Source organism: Mytilus galloprovincialis, chromosome 6, assembly GCF_965363235.1.
Source record: "Mytilus galloprovincialis chromosome 6, xbMytGall1.hap1.1, whole genome shotgun sequence".
In the NCBI taxonomy this organism is placed as follows: domain Eukaryota; kingdom Metazoa; phylum Mollusca; class Bivalvia; order Mytilida; family Mytilidae; genus Mytilus; species Mytilus galloprovincialis.
In genome coordinates, this window is record NC_134843.1 from 82571520 (window position 1) to 82594179 (window position 22660).

The 22660-nt window shown below is 31.7% G+C and overlaps 1 protein-coding gene across 1 annotated transcript; it reads left to right on the forward strand.

The window, feature by feature from the left end:
- Nucleotides 1-7490: 7490 nt before the first annotated feature.
- Nucleotides 7491-21267, forward strand: LOC143080507 (toll-like receptor 3). Its single transcript, XM_076256374.1, has 3 exons — nt 7491-7700; nt 9881-9977; nt 18181-21267. Exons 2-3 carry the CDS (start codon nt 9963-9965, stop codon nt 20797-20799), a joined length of 2634 nt encoding a protein of 877 aa, XP_076112489.1. The 5' UTR covers nt 7491-7700; nt 9881-9962; the 3' UTR covers nt 20800-21267.
- The last annotated feature ends 1393 nt before the right edge of the window (nt 21268-22660 follow it).

Consider the following 22660-nt stretch of genomic DNA (forward strand, 5'->3'; position numbering starts at 1 on the left):
TGTTTTAAGAAATGATTTTACTTTGTTGTCGCGTATTATTCGTGATACATTCAATGTTTTAAAAAGGCGAATTTTCTGTATAAAGTCAATGATTATGTTGACTTTTGATGGCCAAACTTTTTACAGCCTTAAATACGCAAATAAAAGATCCAAAAGCTATACCAATACAGAATGACATGTTTATGAAATTATAGCAAATCTATTGGTTAACAAATTTTTATTCGTTGTTGCAAAATAATGAACTTAAAATATCTGACATTTTCTCCCTACCCAGTTTACCCCTATACATTTTTATGATGTGGACTGGTCATTGTTATTGAATCGTAGGCAATTTGATTGGATTAAGTTGTTATTAGTTTACCTACAAACTTGTTTATGCTTTTCATTCATGACTATTGATTAATCAGAACGTGCATGAATGTGTACGGTAACTAAAATGACCTTCAAACTGGACACTGGACGAGTCAATATTATGTTTTATCAATGAAAGTTAAGGTATGAAAGGTAAGAATTGCCACTTCTTCTATTTTCACAAAATTTTCTGAATACACAGTTGAAAGATTATTTTTTAAAAGCCTATTGTGGAGATAAAAGACAAAGTTTACAAATAAGACGTTTTGTTCCATTAAACAAGTCATTTCTTAAGAGAAATGCCAAAATATAATTTACGCACGACTACGGCAGGTAAAATTATTATTTATCATAACATAAAAAAAGCATTTTTCAGTCTCATTGGAATATGTTAATTACAATTAATCACAAACTTAAGAAGTAAGTAAATAAAGTCAAAATATGTCCGATCTGCCTATTTCTGGACATCAAAAGTCAATACGATCATTTTAAAGTCAATTTCGTCTACCTCACAAAATCTTGTTAGGCACTATAATTTGTAAACATTTAAAAAAATGAATGAAATAAGACCGTATGACGTCATTCCATACATACATGAATCTTTTCGTCGACTCATCAGATACCACGTGATCATTATTTTGAAAGCCTAAATAAAATAAAAAAATCTAAACATAACCAAAACTGCTTTTCACTGAAGTTGATATATAAATTCGGTAAATTGTGATTGTTGATATGAAAAAAGAATATATGGAAACTTTATAATTAAAAAAAAATGAATGTAAAGCTTTGTTTTCTATTATCTTTGAGAACCAAACTACTAAATATCCGTTTTTTACATGTAAGGCAAACTTTTACAAAAAAAAAATTTTCAGTGTGCTATTAAATATTAAAATTGTATCCAACAGTAATATTTTGGAATAAAAATATTGTATTTTAGGGAAATATTTTTAAATATTGAGAAACATATAAAAACTATTCTGTTGTTCGGAAATATTCCTCATCGTTTGGTTTGTTCGTCAACCTTGGTGTTATTTTTGTCTAGTTGCCAATTTTGAAATTTTAAATAGCACAATCATGACAATTACATACATTGTATGTTAAATGGATTGTCATGATACCCGTATACATGCATATTGCCTATGATCTTGTATCTCTCCCTTTGGTGATTATGTGGTTCCTTATGGGTTTTTTTCCTTGATGTGTATTTACTTATCGAATTTATTGAGTAATACATTAGTAATTCACTACCGCCTCGGTTATTTCTATTTATCCTTGAATATATATAAAAAAAGCCATTCTTAAGATATTCCGACCAAAATATTTCAAGGTCATTAAATTTCAAAAGAAACCGCCATATGCAATATAAATGGTGTCATCGAACTTATTATTTTCAACAAGAAGAAAATATAAATTCTTTAGCATTCCTTTTTAAAAGTTTATTTCAGTTATCTCCCTTTACACTGCTAGTTGTAAATTGAATTAATTGAATGAAACATAAACAGGTTTTTGGAATGTGTCAAACAAATTTCACTGAACTAAATCAATTGTGTACTGTTTTTTATCACCAAAGATTGCGATTAACAAAACTAAAAAGCTACTATCAAGACACTATATACAAGAACAACCAATATCACGATTCAAAATGTTAGCCCATTGTTTCATTGTTTAAAATTTATTAATAACAATAACATACAAATAAAACAGAAAGAATAATGAGCCAAACAAATGAAGAAAGGGGAAAACTTTTTAAGTATAGAGAAAAAGCAGACAGAAACATATTGAAGCCGACAAATTAAATATTGAGAATAATGGGCCAAACAAATAAAGCATATCAATTAATGGGTCCAACAAAAATGCTCGAGGAATAATGTGAGGTTGATTTTTAAAGTGAAGAGAATAAAGGGACAGAAAAAGCAAAGCAATTTATGTGACATGACATATAAAGTAAAGGGAATAATGGACAAAACAGAGACAGTGAGATGAGTCTGATTTAAGCCTGGTACCTTTGATAACTATTAACACCACTGGGTCGATGCCACTTCTTTTTTTTTTAAATTTATCATATTTTATTGAAATCTGTACATTTGTTAGTTTAAAACATCAAGTACCGGTACCTTTTCCCGGCCTCGTTAACATTAGTAAACATCATATTTATACAGTTGTTAGTATTTGTTAGTATTATACATTCAATTTTCAATATTTGGAAAAAAATAAAAAAATATACCATGTCAGTAATTTCAAAAAGAAAGAAGTTTACTATTAAGATTTTCAAACATAATTTTCTGTATAACAAATGCACAGGTTTAGAAAAAATATATATATATATTGTTTTTTGTATTAAATTTCTTTTTTTCTTATTTGCACATAAACAAAATAAGTTACACACTTTTGTATGCATAATAGTTATATACATTAAAAAGAAGATATATAATATATTATTTAATAGACACAGCAGTTTTAGTTTGTTACATTGCAGATAATGATTTTAAGACAGAGGTTGTTTGGATATGAAATATATACATTATATGTGGAGTCTATTTGGTTTTTGTTTTTTGTTTTTATGATAATAAAGGAGTCCAGGGGTTCCAGCAGTTTTCTGCCCTACTGAGTAATTTATTTTTATAGAATATATTTTTTTCTATTAATAAGTTTTCCTTTAAATAATTTTTAAGTGCTATTATATTGGTTTGTTCCATAGCTAATTTGCTTCTATAAATGTAGAATTTTGTTAACAGAAGTATTATGTTTCTTATATCATTTTTATCGGTTTTTGTTAAAATACCAAATAAAACCAAATCAATATTTAAAGTTAGTTCTATTTCTGTCTTCTCAAATATCCAGGAGTCAAGGTCTTCCCATAATTTTGATATATATGGACAAGTCCAGAATATATGTTCTATTGTTTCGACCCCTCCGCACCCAAAACTACAAATATTTGTATCTTTAATTTTTATTTTAAGGAGAAGTTCATTGGTGCCTAAAATTCGATGTATTATTCTGTATTGAACACCACTGGGTCGATGCCACTTCTGGTGGGCGTGTCGTCTCTGAGGTTATCACCAGCACAGAGGTCAGCAGTTCAGTGTTGACATCAATATCAATTATATGGTAATTCTATAAAGTAAGTGTGTGCAAAAGTATGAATAATTCGAAATACTATAAGGATGCCCTTATACCGGGCATATATTACCTTGGCTGTATTCGCTAAACGTTTTGGTACTGTTCTACTTTAGTTTTTTAACTATTTTGATCTGATCGTTACTGGTGAGTCTTGTGTAGACGAAACGCACGATTGGTGTATCAAGTTATATGCCTGGTACCTATTAATTATAGAATATTGTCAGCAAAACAAATACTTGTGAAAAGCCACAGAAAATTAAGTATACAGATAAAATTTGGGTTTTATTGTAACATGAGACAATAAAAACAATGTTTCCAAGATATGCACCACGAACTACACTCGAGTAAATATCTATGAAAGTGCAGGAATAAACCGGTTAGTTTTTCGTTCGATACATAGGGTGATTAAGTCAAAGCGTTTGGTTATTTTCAGTTTATGAACCGCCCCTTTTTTATTTTATTTCAAAGTTCAGCATTTTTGTAATAATATTTTTGCTGTGCTAATTTGGAAATGAAAACAGGAGAAAAAAATCGAAATAATTAAAAACGATACACGTCATTACAATATTTAAGTTTATAGATAAAGGCAACACACAGTAGTATACGGTGTTCAAAAGACATAAATCGATAATAGGAAAACAAATCAAAGTTAATGTTTGCATTTTTCATTGCGAATCCTTGACCTCTGTCAAAACTGTGGAATATGAATGCGATTAAAAAAAATATAGAGAGAATCGCTTTTGAAATTATGGATGCAAGTTTTTATTATAAGCGTTTCTTTGTTTACATTGCATATAACGTCATAACTTAAATAACGTCACAACTAAAATCCCTAACAACGGCACCAAAATCGGAAACGTTACGGTATTTCTGTTTCTTTTTTTCTAACAAATATTTAAGTTACAAACAAAATTCATACAGACTTAGTCCCCATTTACAGGTAATGCCTGCCTCATATTAAATAAAACCCTTGAATTTACTTTTTTTCCAATTAAAAGCTGCTTTGATTTGTCCTTTTTTCAGATCGATAAATCGAAATTAAACAAGGTAAATAAAAACGTATTTGATTGACAGTACAAAATGTGGAAAAATATTGGTAATATCAAATTCTAATTTTACGTGAAAAAAGTCAACTAAAGGGGGTCTATACTGCGCATCTGTGTGATAATCTTACTTTAGACAATTTTGCAATTATGTAACTGCAAATAGCGAAACATCTTTAAAACAAAAAGGTAATTTTTTCTTATAGACATGTACAAGCCATTAAGATGACAATCATATAATCTATATAAGTACATGTACTTGTATGAATCATGTCCATTGACTAGTTATTTCCGGTTCGATCCTATTGAAAAAAAGTAGTAACCCTTGTGATAATTATCCGGAACGGTCGTTTAGAAACGCATTATCATTGAACATTACATTGCTTTCAAATCACTGTTTTGAGTTATGTAAAACAAAATCGGTTAAAGGTACTTTAGATATTATGGTCTATTTATTTTCTAACGGGCTGTAAAAATGAACAAACGAAATTTTATAAATTGAATGCGTCGAAAGCGCTTTTCTAAATTTTACCTGGAAGAAAAGAAACAGTTGAATAGCTATATGACTAAAACGATTTCTTAAAAATGAAGTGTCCAATGCATCTATGATAGTCAATGTTACGCGTAGTTTCTTAATGTCTTCATTTGACCTTTGTTGGATAGTTGTCCCATTAGTACATTGGTAATCTCATGCCTCATCGCCTTATTTTTTAATTGTTCAAAATCATGGCAGTACTGAAGTACTGAGCTGTAATAGTACATGCTTGCAATTATAAGAAAATAACTCGAAGGAAATACTTGTTTTCGAACAAATAGACAAAGTTGATTGACATGATTATCAAATAAAAAGTTCAAAATTAAAAGCTTAGATTTGCATAAAACTGGAAACAGTACACTAGTACTTGATCCCGAACATTTTTTTCCAATAAAAAAAGACGCCAAACATTTTATTAATTTCACTAGCAGGGCCAGGTGCAGTTAATTCTGAAATTGTACTTTATTTGATAGTATATTCAAATACTGTGCTCCTGAAACAATTTGACTACACTGTTTATTTGTTAAAATTAAATAAATTGATAATACAAAACCTAAAATATGATATGATTTCCATGTGTACATGTTGCTATTAAACAACTCATAAAACCAACATTTTGCAATGTCAAGAATTTAAAGTAAAAGAACAAGTATTGTTACAAACTGAAAGTTTTAATATTTCCAATGTATTTTGTAAACTATATAACCATCTATAAATACATAAATGGAAAATATAACCAAACTAAAGATTTATTGTCAAGCTTTGTATTACCCTTAAGATTTAAATAACTTTATTTTTGTTTCAAGTGTCTTTAGCACATAACAATAACTTTAGCTTTAAGTTTATATCAATGTCGTTAACAGCAATATTTTTGAATTTATAGATTTTTGTTTTATGGAAGTGTAAAAAATATATTTCTGTAAAATCGATTGTTTGTTTATCAATCTTGTTGTCATTTTTGCTTCGGAGGATAATTAAAAATTTGCTATTGGTAATTATATGAATGGCATTTATATATGTGTTAAATCATTATTCCGATATGTATGACTATAAATGCATATTGCTTAAGATCCAATTTGCTCCTTTTAGGATTCATAGGATTCCCTCATTTTTCAAAACCTTGGTGTGTATCTCCTGAAAGGATTAATTAGAAGATTGCCAACATTGGTAAACTACTGTAACCTCCGATATGTTTGATAATATTTCCGTGTTTTAGAAAAAGTTCTGCCAAATACAGTTTAGGTAATCTATGCTTGGGATAAGAAAATCTTTAGTATTTCGAATAATTCATACTTCTGTAAACAGTTAATTTATAGAAATGACCATATAATTGCTATTCATGTCAAAACCAAAGTGACTACTAAGCTTGTGACAGCCTCTGGAACGAAACGTCCACCAGGGTGGCATCGACCCAGGGGTGAAAATAGTTATCAAAGGTACCATGCTTATAATTTGATACACCAGACGCACGTTGCGTCTACATATGCTACTTTTGCATAGGTACTATTTCTGTAATTAAAATCTGTAGTACATTTTTTGTACTGGAAATTTACTTTTAATATTTAGTACTTTTTTTAGAATTATTGTAATATTTAGGTACTTGCAGTTTTATTTTTCAGTACTTGATTTGTACTTAAAATATTGGTTCAAAAAAAGAACCAACAATTATCACAGTATTCCATGTTTGAACATCATAACTTTATGAGATTTGAAAAAGACAAACTTTCAAAATGCTGAAAATGTAAGCGTGCAACCAAAAATCTGTAGAAGATTATTAAAGTTTCAAGTACAAATCAAGTACTGTAAAATACAGGTACCTAAATATTACAATGATTTTAAAGTAACAAAATAGTACTGAATATCAAAAGTAGATTTCCAGTACTACCGATTTTTAGAACAGAAATAGTACCTATCCAAAAGTAGGTGTGTAGAATAATTTGGATTTAGTTCCTATAAGTATATAAAAAAACCCATTTTGTTCAATATTCAAAACAAAATTTTTCAACAAACAGTTAAAATTCATTATGAATAATCTTTTCCTGTATATCTGGGAACAGTATATCTCAGTTAATATATATGTTCCTGTGTATATCTGTAAAACAAAAATGCACAAATATGTGAAACCATTGCGCGCAATTATGAATAAAATTAATTTCCAAATGCGCGCAGTTGTAATGCGCCCATAATATCAATGCACCCAAAATAAAAACTTAGTTTGGTATTTAGCGACATATTTCTTTGAACCACATCTAGGCACTAATGCATATATACCCACAATGATATATTAGGGTATATATAAATATTTGGGTCAAGTACTTTTACTTTCTTTTTTGGTTTTTTAAAATCCTCACTCATTATAATAGTTGTTTTCTACTATATCTAAATTGACTTAGATTGTTGGTGAATTAGTTAGTTAGGTGGTATCATTTCTAGACATGGAATTACGACTTAATGTTTTTCCTTTCATTTTTACATCTACTTAATTTATTGTAAATATTCAAGTGACTTTATTTAGCTATCGGGGATTCCGGATATGACACTTGACCTCAATTGACATTTATCTACATGGGATTTTCCGTATACAAAAAACTTGGACATTTCTGTCTGCATGTAACATGTGTTCATTGATCTACTAGAACAGCTACATAATAGTAAGTAAAGCATATCAATAATAATACATAAATAGTATCTGACATAGCCATTTAGTTTAGAATGTATTACTAATTCAATACTAAAGATGAACAAAAGAAAACACAAGTCATTTTTTTTTAATTCTTTTGAGCAGGTGAAAATGAAACGGTTTATTTCCCTCTGTTACCCCCATTTTCGCAAGGTTGTATGCATTTACATTGACTACTGAGATTGAAAGTGTTTTGTTAACTATGATGCACGAAATATTAAATAAAAAGGTTCCTTGATATAGTGATTTCCTTTTTATAAAATTTTAATGTATGTACTATAGAAGAAAAACGGAGAACACCTACGACCTTCCCCCTATTCCTCGTTCATGAATTTAAATCAAGAGAGTTGAGAGTAAAGAGCAATAAAGGTACACGACAGGATTTATTTAAACTAAAATAGGTTAAGTATGAAAAAACATGTTTACATTTATTTTACATCAAGTCACCAGCAAATTATTCATTGCTGATTCATAACGAGATGTGAAAACAGGAAAACAACAGAATTCCGAACTGTAAGGCAAATTCATTACAGAAATTTCCTTAACCAATCGCAAAATTAAAAGCTCAAACGCATCAAACTTATCGTACACAACTATCATATTTCTGACTTGGTACAGGCCGTTTATGTAGAAAAAGGTTACAAGGTTTCTGACTTAAGAAAGACACATGAACAGGGTTGGACTAGCTTTTTACCCACTCACCTTCTATTCTCTTCTTTTTTTCTCTCGATCAGTTGATTAACAAAATGTTACAGTCAAACGTTCTTAAATAAATATTTAATGGACAAAAATCCAGTAATGGTAAAGTGTTTGACTCTTAAACAATGACGTTCAGTTTTATGATGTTTATTACTAATGCAAAAATACCCTTTCTTAATTACTCATAAGAAATCAAAATATGAGGCAGATGTATCATGTTTAGGGGCAATACTGTTATGTCTATTAACAACATTTTCAATAATAGCATGAATAGTGATGAAAAAAAACCCAGATAACTTGATATTACTCCTGAGCTGTATGTCTTTATACCATTTGATTGAGATTGACCTTTTGATTTTGCCATTTGTTTAGAGACTATCAAGAATTTTCTTCGGAGGTCGCTATTTTTGTTATTTTGTATTTTTATTCCACAGTTTAGGTTCATATCATCAACTATCAAACTGAAACTTTCAGTGAAGGCTAAACTTTAAAAAAAACAACATCAATGATAGCTTGTTAGCTTGATGCTTTTCTGAATTCCTAAAGCCAACGACAAAAATTTAAACAGATTCTTACTTAAGTATAACTAATTAGGAATAATAAATGTACAATATATATGTTACACCGTAAACTATTTTTTGGGGGCTACATACTAGTCATGTGTTTATGTGTAATTGTAAAGTATTATCACAAGGACTATTCTAACAGGTATGATATTAGAAGTCATTTCCGATAATCTTATCTTAAAATTTGTCAGTGCAAGGATTTATGAGATACTTGAATAATTGTCGTTTCCTGTAATCGACGCATGCATAAGTAGAAGAACTACTCAGAGACATATTGACTATTTTTTTCAAGGTAATCCTTGACTGAGAAAATTTTTCCAATCTGAAAAATTGATAAGTTGATTGTTCGGGACGGGTATAACTAAACCCAAATCCCAATATCGTGGAACAAGCTGATACGTATCAAAATCTTTGAAAATATGGTTAACTGTGAAACAATTTGTAAAACAATTTATAAATTATAATAATTGCACATAATATTTTATTTAGTATCACTATATTTGTCAATATGAAAAAACATACACATAGATGTTTCTCACTTCACATATGCATGTTATGTAACCAAATCATTGAATCAGTCTTAAAAGATTTACCTATTATTGCTCTCCTTGATCGACAATAAAATAATGAACTTGACCTTGAACTTGTATATTTAAAACCACCCACGCATAAATGTCTTTTACGTTTTGCTTATTTTAGGGTTTCAGGAAATTCTCAATCATTATATGTTAGCTACTATTTATAAACTATGTCATTCGCTTCTGGTTTTTGCATTGGTAAACCTTTAGTTTCTATTTATAAGTCGATTTTGTTGGGTTTTATTTCCCAATTCCAAAAAGCTCCTTTAGAAAATATTTGCAACACTTTTATATGATTTTTTTTTCAGATCACAAATATAAAGAATTCATCATATGGCATATCGAGACACTATTTTCGATTACTAAGTTCGGAGTGTGGTTTTTTATAAAATGCACACAAAAGAGGTAAATATATGTATTTAATCACGATACTTTACATATAGTTTCCAAAAAAATCTACCTTTTCTTATAAAGTAAGTAAGTAAGTAAATTGTTTATTATAGTGACATGTGTAAATCAGCATAAATATATAAATTTGTACAAAATATAATTACATATATAATACACCCGGTCCAATGGACCAATAAGTCACCTTTTATTTTAAGTTCAATATAAATGTTCTAATATCACGTGTCAATTGCCAATTTAAATTTTAATACAGATAATTATAGATTAAGAATTAACGATTGTAAAAGTTCATATATTATTCATCTAAAGTTATGAAAAAGGTTAAGAATGTTAACCAGAGTAAACTGTTTGTTTTCTACGGAAAAGTGACGCTGCTAAGTATTTAGCTATTTTCCTTGGATGGTTCACCATTAGAAATGTTAATTTTCCCTGGTCATCTAGTTGCGTATAGTCAGACACCATTAATACCTTGCTAAAACAGTTTGTCTGATATCATTATGAAATGTGCATTTTATAAGAAAATGTAGCTCACTTTCAACATTTTGAAAATTACAAAATCGACATAGTCTGTTTTCCACTGGTTCCCCAACATATATACCAGTCTCAATTCTGATCGGTTATTTCTCGCATCTAAACTGGGCTAGCACGGATCGCTCGTGTTTCGTAGCTCTAGTTCGAAGTTTGTTTTAAAGTTTATGTAAGATCGTAGCTTTGACTTATTTATCAAGGACTCTCTCCATATACCAATGTGATAAGTTCGTACAATTTGTTCAAAAGATTTTAAAACCACCATTGTTCTACCTTCGTAATAACTGTAACATATTAAGTTCAGTGAAAATATCTTTAGTGTCACTAAACCAATTGTTTGTGCAACGATCATAATCCATATTGAACACCACTTTTGTTAAGCGGTCGTCTTCAAACGATAATAGCCTATTCCAGTAGCGAATAATGTTTACCCAATGCCGAAACTGACTTGGTATCAATCCAGTATCCCCATACAGTGCTAAAATTGGTGCAAATCTGTGAACGCCTTAGTAATGTCGAATTGCTCTGGTCTGTACGTTGTCTGTTGATTGGAACTTCCTATTTCCCCATAATCCAGATGCGTAGTCGAGGATTGGAGTAACGCATGAATTATTTATTTCATAAGACTGAAAACCAAAATCTTTTAAACTATGGATTTTCGAGATAATTATACTTAAGGCTCTTCCTGCAGCTTTAGCCAAAGTCTCTGCATGTAAATTAAAGTTACCTTTACAGTTAAAAGTTACACCTAAGTATTTGTAATCGTCCACTATTTTTAACGCATTACTGCCGATTGAAAAGTCAAATTCACTCTGCTTTTTACGTCCTTTACGAAAATGCACGCACTTAGATTTGTCCGTTTTGATCAGAACCCTCCAACGTTTACACCAGCTATGAATCACATTTAACATTTGTTGAAGTTTATCCTCACTTTTTGCGAACATAACAATATCATCAGCGTAAATTATAAGTGAAATCTGACTTCCATTAATATCAAATCCTAAATTCAAGTTATTAACTTCTTTAACCAGATCGTTGATGAAGATAGAGAAAAGTGTCGGAGAAACGTTATCCCCTTGTTTTACGCCAGATTTACAGTCAAACCAATTCGTCAGCTTATATTGATACGCACACAGTAGCTTGTATGCTGATAAATGCTTTTAATTGAATTGTTAATTTTGCCGTCTATATTATTTAAGCGCAATTTATACAACATCATGTCTCTATCAACGAAATCAAAGCACTTTGTTTAAGTCAATGAATGCCGCGTAGATGTTGGGATTGTTTCTCACAATACTGTTTAAGGTAAAAATATGATCTTCACAAGACCTATTTTTCCTGAACCCATTCTATTCAATTGCAAGAATATTTTCAGTCTCGAGAAAACTTGATAATCTCTTGTTAACAAATGCGCAATAGAGTTTGCTTATACATGTAATTCATCGGAATACGTGCACCTGACGACGGATCCTCCAATATTGGACAAATTATGGATTTTCTCAAGGCGGACGGGATTAAACTCGAGTCATAAATCAGTTGAAAAAGATGGTGTAATATTTTAATAACTACAGGAAATTTTAAAACATCGTATGATATTTCGTCATATCCACTTGCAGATCGTAGTTTTGCTTGCATTACTATAGAATTTATTTCATTTCTTGATATGTTCACATTTAAAAGATTATTCGGCATATACAAGGGGTCCTCCATATTATCCTCTAAATAGGTTTTTGTGTACTTCAGCTTGAATATAGTGTTCTGAATCAAATCACTCGACAAATCATTGTATAAATTTTCGAAATCCCAACGCCATTTTTCCAAAACTTCTTGTCCAGATCTAGTTATAGTACCGTTATCATCAACGACTTCCTGTGGTATACATTTGTTACTTCTAGGTCCTAATTTACGTATTTTTTCCCAAAAGTCAGTTGGATTTTTGCTCGTCATTGTCTCTATTTCTACCGCTCCTGTTCTTCTATAGGTACGTTCTGCCCGTCTTAGATTGTTGTCGAAACATTTTCTAGCTTGCATGTAGTTATTGCGCAAAGTTGTTTTAATATTTCTCCTCCCAGAATACTTGACTAAATCTTTTTCACATGTACGCATCTTATTCCAAAGTTCAGTCAGAGTTTCGTTCCAGTACGTTTTTTTTTTTTGTTCGAAAACGCTTCTTAGAGTTATCGTTACAATATTGTGGGATTTTATCGGTCATTTCTGCGATTATCTCGGTGCATAAATTTTCATAAATCACGTCAATGTTTTCCTGAGTTTCTCGCGAGTGTTCGATGTCAGTGATGATATCAATCAAGGCATTTCTCCGTATCTCACTACTCATAAAGTCTAACGGAATTTTGGTTAATTTTAAATCGTGCTCTTTTCATCTCATTATCTGTCGAAATCGTCTGTTCAAAATGCGTGACCGCAGGCGCGGATCCAGAGGGGGGTTCCGGGGGTTGGAACCCCCCCCTTTTTTTGGACGATCAATGCATTTGAATGGGGATGTGTAATTGGAACCCCCTCCTTTGTCCTGGGTTAGGAACCCCCCTTTTTAAAATGGCTGGATCTGCCCCTGGACCGTAAACTCTGTAGTCATGGTAATGAATACTGAATGGTCGGGTAGTCTTGATTTCCAACCTTATAATCCAAACAAAAAATTATTGTTAACGATAGATTCCGCCGTAAGCACTTCAAACTTTTTACATTTATCAAACATGTCATGAGGGACACAAATATAGTCAACCACAGATTTGCCTCTCGTTGAAATAGAAGTAAAATTATCACAATCCTGAAATCTTCCATTTAATACACAAAATTTCGATTCATTGAGGAAGACTATAAATTCGTGACCATGCTGATTAATGCTTTTATCGATTATATTTTTCATTGGAACACAGTCTATATCATTCCGTGTATCTGGTAATGATACAATTCTCGAATTAAAATCCCCTGTAAGCAATATTGCATCACATTCATCATTTAAATATATCTGTGCTAGTAAGTGAGCAAAAAAACTCGGAGCATCAGGGCCTCTAGATGAATTTTCAGGAGGAAGGTAACATGCAAATACTAAAAGTTGGAATCATTCATTCTATTTTCAAATTGTAATCTTAAAATATCATCGAATGATCTGTCAATAACTGATGCATTATAATGTTCAAGAATCCATTTTTTAACTAAAATTCCTAAACCGCCTGATGGTTTCGGAGCATTTTTGTGTATATCAACTCTGTTATAACCAAACCAAGAAAACCCAGGTACATTAATTACATTATCTTTAGCTAAATACGTTTCGCAAACACAAATTATATCACAGTTAATCGATTTATAGATACCTTTTCTCAATTCACAATTATCTCTCGTCCATCCACGTATGTTAGTTTTTCCTAATTTTATTGATTCGTTCGACCGGGTTAAATCCTATTCACCATTCTCATTACGACCTTGCTGCTGATCTGGAACTCTCTGAATCCGATGTGTGATACGACCACTAGCATCCACACGTAATGAACCGCCTTCGGGTAGCTTACGGAGCACTGCTCGGGCATTAATTTCAATTAAACGTTCAATGCGTGCTTTACTACTTCTAATATAAACGTTTTTGTACTGTTCAATATCCTTTAAATTACGTTTGTTTCTAAGTACTAGACTTTTTTCACCAGGGTCCTTAAAGCTTATTCTAATAATTCCGGGGCGGTTTTCTATTTTAGACGGAAAGCGATTTACATGTGTTATGTCCATACTTAAAAATATACATCTTCACCTAGGGCTTACATTAAATTGTTTACTCTCAGCAGTAAATCTTCCTCTTCAGTTTGCGGTATACCACTAACCGTTACCGATAACTCTGAACTATTGTCTTGTGTATGTTTACCGTTAGCTGTACCGTTAGCGATTACGTTGAAATCACTTCGGTGTTGATCGAGGTCGTCAATGCGTATCTGCATATATTGAATAGATGTCAACACTTGATTCGTACGTTTTGCTTCTAGTGCTATATCGACTGATACGTAATGCTCGTATTTTAGTGTCAACACTGGTCATTAAGTCCGTTCTAAGTTTATCTAGTTTTGGCTCAAACATTTTTTCATTTTATCTTGACTGTTTTTCAATCCCTTTACGGCATTTATAAGAATGTCTAATTTTTCAGAACCGCTTTTTGGTGACGCCATCTCGCTAGGTTGCCTTTTTTAAATTTGAGAATATGAGAGTGGTGACTGAGATTCAACAAAAACACTAGTGTCTAGTTTAGATTCAACTGAGTCATATAATACAGCGTTTGTTTGACTTAATATTCCACTTACTGAGATACTGCCACTTTGTTCATAGTCTTTGTCTTCTAAATAGTCTACTTTGTATTGTTTGTTCGCATATCCATTTGATTCACTACCACTACTGTTCCCTTTCTTTTTGTTATTCCGGGATTCTGTCAACATATAAACATATCGCAAAGGAAAACATAATCCATAGAAATTATCAACTTTTTAGACAATACTTCGGTTTTAATCACAATTTTCTGAATATTTTCCCTCACGGAAAATTTTTTCAACCATCTTTCACTTGTCACGTGATATTTCTAATATACACTAACTTCCCAAATCCCTTTCAAGAGCAAGATATAGTCGGGTCGTCAAAATGTTCGACTAATCATCTTTATAAAGTTCTAACCATTTTTAAAATGTTATAACCATATTTCTGTGAGTTTCTACAAAATAAATATTGCGTGAGATATATATTTAACCTGCAATGTAAATCAAACGAAAATTTTTAAAAATTTCAATCAAATTTTTTTTACAAATTGGCCGTAATTATATAAAAAAACTTAGATTTTTCTACGCTTTTACCTTTTATGTCCTATGGTCAATTGAATGGACGTTTACATCTAATAGAAAAAAGAGCTTTGAAAAACACATAAATAAAAAATTCCTTGTATAAGGTCATGAAAAATCTTACTTTTAGAAGAATCACAATGATTCCTACACTTTTTATCAAACACTCGGTATTTCAAGGGGGAACAATCACTGGCTTTATTCTATACTCACATGGTGCATAATTCATATAGATCGAAACGTCTCAATGACATATATAAAAGCATCTTGCAATGTTCTAATATTTTACTTTTATATGTTTTGTGAATGTTGTGTCACTCAATAACCCACATTTCAATGGATGTCAACCCTTCATTTCATAACACTAGTAAACCTGATAAAAAAAAAACAATCGAAAGAAACAGATGGACGGCTTCCAACTAGAATCAATGACAAATAAAGGCAACAGTAGTATACCGCTGTTCAAAACTCATAAATCCATGGACAAAAAACAAAATCGGGGTAACAAACCAAAACCGAGCGAAACGCATTAAATATAAGAGGAGAACAACGACACAACATCGAAACGCAACACACACAGAAACAGACCAATCATCAGACAAAACACCACGAGAATAACAAATGTAACATGAAAACCAAATACATGAATTTGGGATAGACAAGTACCGTGCCACGTCTTATCTCAATATCTCAAAAATAAGAGAAAACACAAACGACTCAACGTTAAAATGCAACACAAAGAGAAACGAACAATATATAACAATGACCATCTTCCTGACTTGGTACAGGACACTTTTAAAGGGGAATATGATGTTTTTTTACTGGTCCGATTGTCCACTTCCCATAACTCAGTAATAGCATATCCTCTGAACCATTGTATGTATGGCGTGTACATATCTCAATCAATACCTTTCCTTCACGTATGTTCACAATATATTGACCTCATTTACAGGAGTGTGATAAATACACAAATAAAGGCAAAAGTAATATACCGCTGTTCAAACTCATAAATCCATGGACAAAAAACAAAATCGGGGTAACAAACTAAAACTGAGAGAAACGCATAAATATAAGAGGTGAACAACGACACAACACTACAATGTAACTAACACACACAGAAACGGACCAAGCATCAGACAAAATCCCACGAGAATAACAAATATAACATCAAAACCAAATACATGAATTTGGGATAGACAAGTACCGTGACACGTCTTATCGTAATGTCAATTTACACTCAAAAATAAGAGAAAACAAACGACGCAACGTTAAATTATAACACACACAGAAACGAACTATAATATAACAATGGCCATATTCCTGACTTGGTACATGACATTTTTAAAGGAAAAAATGGTGGGTTGAACCTGGTTTTGTGGCATGCCAAACCTCGCCCTTTAATATAACATAGAAATGACAACATAATATTACAGGACTATAATACAAATAAATAGGAAAACGTATTAGACAAAGAAAAACGGCCCCATCGGCGTTATGTGGGACAACCACTGACATTTCCAGTACATAAGTGTTACGGTCACCATCATGAATTGCTATTGGCATGTGTTTACAATCTTAGATCTTTAGATAAAAGTAGGATAATCTGTAATTTTACCGACTGTGTTCCCGATCATAATATTTTTTGAATTGTGTATTATGTGAATTCGAATTGTGGTTTATGCATGTCTGAGACGCTTAAACTGTTGATGGACCCGCTTTCCCTCCATTCTAAATTATGCAGTTCTCTCGGCTTTTTAGTGATTATCTTTATTTGTATCTTCCTAAAAACTGTTTCAACTTTATTTTATTAATTCTGTATTGGTATACAAATAAAAAAATGTGGTATGATTGCCAACAATCTACCAAATGAAGTGGATGTTAGCAATCAATGGCAACCGTATTTCCTTCAACAATTAGAAAACCCATACCGTATAATCGGCCATAAAAAGCCAGACATGAAAGATATGAATCAACTCAATAAATAGAACTAACGCCATAATTTATAACAAAACAATTTATGAAAAACAAATATGACAGACATGAACCAACGAAATCCACCGAACTACTGGCTCCAAATATTAGACAGGCACATGTTTTTCGTTCTTGTTTTGTACATTAATAAGGTCGTTTTTCTTTTTTTATTTGTTTTACATTTGTCATTTCGGGGTCTTTCATAGCTGACTATGTGGTATGGGCTTTGTTCATTGCTGAGGGTCGTATGGTAACGTATAGTTGTTAATTTCTGCATTATTTGGTTTCTTGTGAAGAGTTGTCTTATTGGCAATCATACCATATCTTCTTTTTTATGAACGAAGAATGCTTGAACATGTTTGTGAGCGCTCAACCATCCCCTAACCGGGAACAGTGGCGTAACAGCACAGCATTAAAATAAACTGTATAAATCAGTTGAAGAAGGATTAACTCATCAGATCGATACAAAGAAAAAAAAACAAACAAACTGAAACAGGACGTGGCAAAGTATATACCCATCCTTACCAACAGAAAATACGCTAAGTACAGATCTGAGAGTACTCGTAGTGACTGACAGCTAGTTCAATATTGTGATCAGCTAAGCCAATTACAACTAATAAAACAAATCGTGTATCTAAGACTAACATATCAATCAGAACACATCCAATGAATTTAGTGTAAAGACTGTCATTAACATGACAGGTATAAAGCAAAATTATAGGTATAGACGCGACCTTTTTCACCAAATAACATTTTAATCCCACTTATCCCAGAATAAATACACAATCTAGGTTTATCCTAAATACGATATAATTTCCATTGTATTTTAATTTAGTTCATATTCTTCTAGTAAAATACTTTCTTTGTTTATTTAGATGTTCCTTCACCGAGTACTTGTCTTTACATTGGTCACTTGCATCAAGGCTGAAAATTTTTGCCCTGAGAAATGTTCCTGTAACAAAGAATTGACATCCGTGAATTGTGAAAGGCATAAACTATTAAACATTCCAAACAAACTTCCGAAATCAGTTGAGAGGCTTTACATGACACACAATGATATAGTACATGTTAATTTTTCTGCAAATGTCTTTTTACCAAACCTGCGAATTATCTGGTTAGACAATAACAAAATCGCAGGATTACAGGCTAACACTTTTGATGGTAGAATCGTTCCTAAGCTTAATCAATTACATATAAGGAACAATAAAATATCGGTGATAGAAAGCAGAACCTTTGTAAATATGACGTCATTAACGCAGATCTATCTAACCAACAATGAAATTCAAGAAATTCAGCCCGATGCATTTGAAGACACTCCATCAGTTCAATTAATAAACTTGGGCAGTAATTATTTGTCAGGAATTCCAAGACTTGGGAAATTACAGAGTCTTAAAAGTCTTTACATCCAGGCAAACAAGTTATCTGATCCAACGTTTCCGGACGAGTACCGACAACTGAAGAAATTAAATGAAATTGGTTTGAGTAATAACGCAATAAGGAAACTCGATGATTCGACCTTTAGAAATTTGCATAATTCAGATATACGGAAACTGGAATTGTCAAGGAATAAAATTGATGAGATATCAACGGGCGCTTTTAGCTGGATGAAAAATATAACATCCCTTAAACTAGGCTATAATCCTTTGACCAGTTCAGACTTAGAGATGGCTTTTCATGGTCTTGTTGGATCAAGTCTGGTGTCATTGATTATAGATAATATAACTCTTGGTGGAGTTTTGCCCTCTTCTACATTTCGGTTACTTCAGAACACATCAATAACGACTCTTAGTTTGAAAAATAACAAAATGAGCAATATACCCCAAAGGGGGTTTGCAAATTTAAAGAAGTTGATCACCTTAACTCTTAGTTTTGCGAACATTTTTGAAATAAGTGACAGTGCCTTTGAAGGATTGGATGCATTAACAAGATTATTCCTAAATAACAATCAGTTATTCCGAGTACCAAACAATCTGCCGCCATCACTACAATGGTTATACTTAAATGGCAACCAAATAACAAGTTTAAAGGACAATACCTTTAAGAAGTTGTCTAAACTACAGTATCTTTATTTAGGAGGGAATAAAATTCATCAGCTTGAACAAAGTGCATTTGTGGGTCTCACTAGTTTGAAAACAATTCATTTGGTAGATAATAAGATCCACACTTTACCAGGAAAACTTTTTGAATCTTTTATTGTTTTAGAATCACTGGAACTTAATAAAAACAATATAAACCAGATTCCGAACGGTGACAGTCTTTTTGGTTCCATGTCATCATTAAATTATTTAAACATGGCCGATAATGCATTTGCATCCTGTTCTATGGGACTTTTTCGTGTTCTTCCGTCGCTAAGGTATTTACACCTTGAAAATAATCAACTTGGTAACTTGATTGCCAATGACGTTAATGGTCATTTGTTTGCCGGATTGCACAAACTTATCGTATTGAACATAACTAACAATCAATTGACACAGCTTCCGGATCCAATTTTCAAAGATCTGATAAATCTCAAATATCTCAATATCAGTTCAAACAAAATATCATCATGGGGAGATAATTTATTCAAAAGAACTTTTCAATTAGAAAATCTTGATCTGAGTCAAAATATGATAGCGCTTGTCAATTCGTCATCTGTTGAAGACTTTAAAGAAATGAAGACTCTTGATCTACGTCAGAACCCTTTTGCTTGCACGTGTGACTTACGATGGTTCCGTGATTGGATGAATACAACAACAATTTCAATTTTGCACAACGAAGCGTATCTCTGCAATTCGCCTCCAGAATGGCATGGAAAGAAACTACTTTCTTTTGACAGACATAAAATAAATTGTGTCTGGTTTACAACTATCCAAATTATAGTTGCAGCTGTATGTGGTTTTCTAGCTTTTGTTATAGTTATTGCTGTTGTTTACAAAAGGCGTTGGTACATCAAACTTCGATGGTATAGGATTCAGCGATCAATGGTAAGATCTGGTGGATCTGGAGCTGTCGGTTATCAGAAACTAGATGGCGATGTTAATAAATACGATGCTTACATTTGCAGTGCCAGTGACAATTATCAGTGGGTTTTGAAAAATATCTTTCCAGGGGTAGACTGTGGGGATCTGGAAACTGTTACGTTCGGTGGTGAATTTAAACTTTATTTTGAAGACAGAGACGCCGAACCAGGAAAAGCTGAAGTCTATAACATAATTGAAAACATGGAGGCAAGTCGAGTTGTGCTCATTATACTCACAAGAGAATTCATGGCGAAAGAGCGATACAAGTTTGAAATAATCACGGCGATTGATTTACTAGAAAAAGGTAAAATATCTGATATTCTGATTGTCAACGTTGATGGACTTACCGCAAGACATGTTCCCAGGCTACTGAGGCGCAAGATGGAAAGGCACGACTTCCTTACATGGGAGGATTCAGAGGAGGCAAAATTGACATTTAAAGAACAATTAGTTGAGGGATTAAGAAGGAAAAGACGAATGGAAAATGTTATATGATCTTTCTCATACATTATGAAACTTGAAACGAAAATATTCATATTAAAACAATTTTTCAAAATTATATTCTAGTGGGAAGGAGGAAGGAGTTGAATGGTTTCATAATTTATTAGAATGATTATACAACTGAACATTTTGCGCACAATCAATGAACTTAGAGTCAGTGTTATGTAAAAAAAAAAAAAAAATAATGCACTATTAAGATACACCCAGTATCTGATATATGATAAGACTAAGTGGCTGTTTCTAACTATATTTATATACATGTATGCTGTGCCTTATCTTTTGCCTTCGCTATGATGCAAATGAAAATATTTTGCCTCTGATAATATGCATATTTTGCTTACATTCCATGCCACTTGTTTTTGTAGGAATATACGCACTTTTTCACTTTTATTATGATATTATATAGTCTGTAATTTCTTTTTGTAATCCATTGCGGACACTTTACACGTGCACCTTATTACTGTCATTGCCTATGTAAATTTTAAAATTGTTTGTATGAACATTGAACGACAAATTTATGTGACGTATAAAATTTTCTGACGTCAGACACACATATCAATGAATGTGTTTGTAGATAGATGTTGTTGTGTTCTGTTAAATTGTTCCTTTTAAAATTGTTATACGATGATGACTGATGTACTGATATTTTGACTATTTTATTTATTGTGTCTGTTTAGTTAACGCATCAAATGAATGAAAATATAACGGAATTTGATGAGACTGTCATTAAAGTGACAGGGTTAGCGCTATAAAACCAGGTTTAACCCACCATTCTCTACATTTGAAAATGCCTGTACCAAGTCAGGAATATGACAGTTCTTGTTCATTTGTTTTTGATGCGTTTGGTTATTTATTTTGCCATGTGATTATGGACTTTCCGAATTGATTTTCCTCTGAGTTCAGTATTTTTGTGATTTTACTTTTTACCACAATTTGATCATTTCGTTATAAGTTTCGGAAGTCATTTTTGTGATACATTTGTTTATCATATATATATATAGACTCGTTTACAACTGAAAGAAATCTCAAGTTCATTTTTGTTGTTGTGTTTTTCAATTATGATAGTTGAGTAGCTGACAAAAAGAAAAGCTTAATAGATTGCAAATATACATGTGATGCTTTTCCATTTGAACTTTACAAATATATTCTTTCTTTCATCACGAAATGATTAGTTCTACTTATTAATGATAGAAGTCTTGAAATCTTTGCGTTAATATAAAAAGTAAAATAAACAAAAATGCCGCACTCCGATGAAAACTCTAAACGTAAGTCAATAAGAAAATAGAAAAAAAATCTTCTTTTCGATGGCATTGTTAGATTTTATTATTTCTAGTTACTTATAGTTTCGTGAATACTTATCGACACGTCCATGACAATGGGCACGAAACCTTCTTGTTTAGATAATTGATGTTGATGTGATGAACGTTTTTCTTTTTAGAATGCAATATAGTAGTATGAAAAATAATAAATATTGGTTTATTAGTTATTTTTAGTTAACTAATTATGTCATTAACGATTGTTATTTTATTTGCCAGGCTGCGGTTTACCGGGTGTTGGTTGTATATTTTTTTTATTTTTCCTTTTTAACTATTTTAACTCGGACGACAGAAAGCCATCATTGTTCACTTAAAATATTAAAAATCATAGAACATATAGTGTCATCATATTAAATGCTGTTTTCGTGAAAAAGAAGTAAATCCTGGAGTGTTTTTTATTTATTTCTTTAACCTGTCTACCGACTGCAAAATGTCTTGTCTCCAAACTTTCTTTAAAAACCCAATATTAACTCTAATTATTTGTAAAAAATTTGTATGGTGTAATTACTAGCTAGTGTAAATTGTGTTTTGGAGATTAT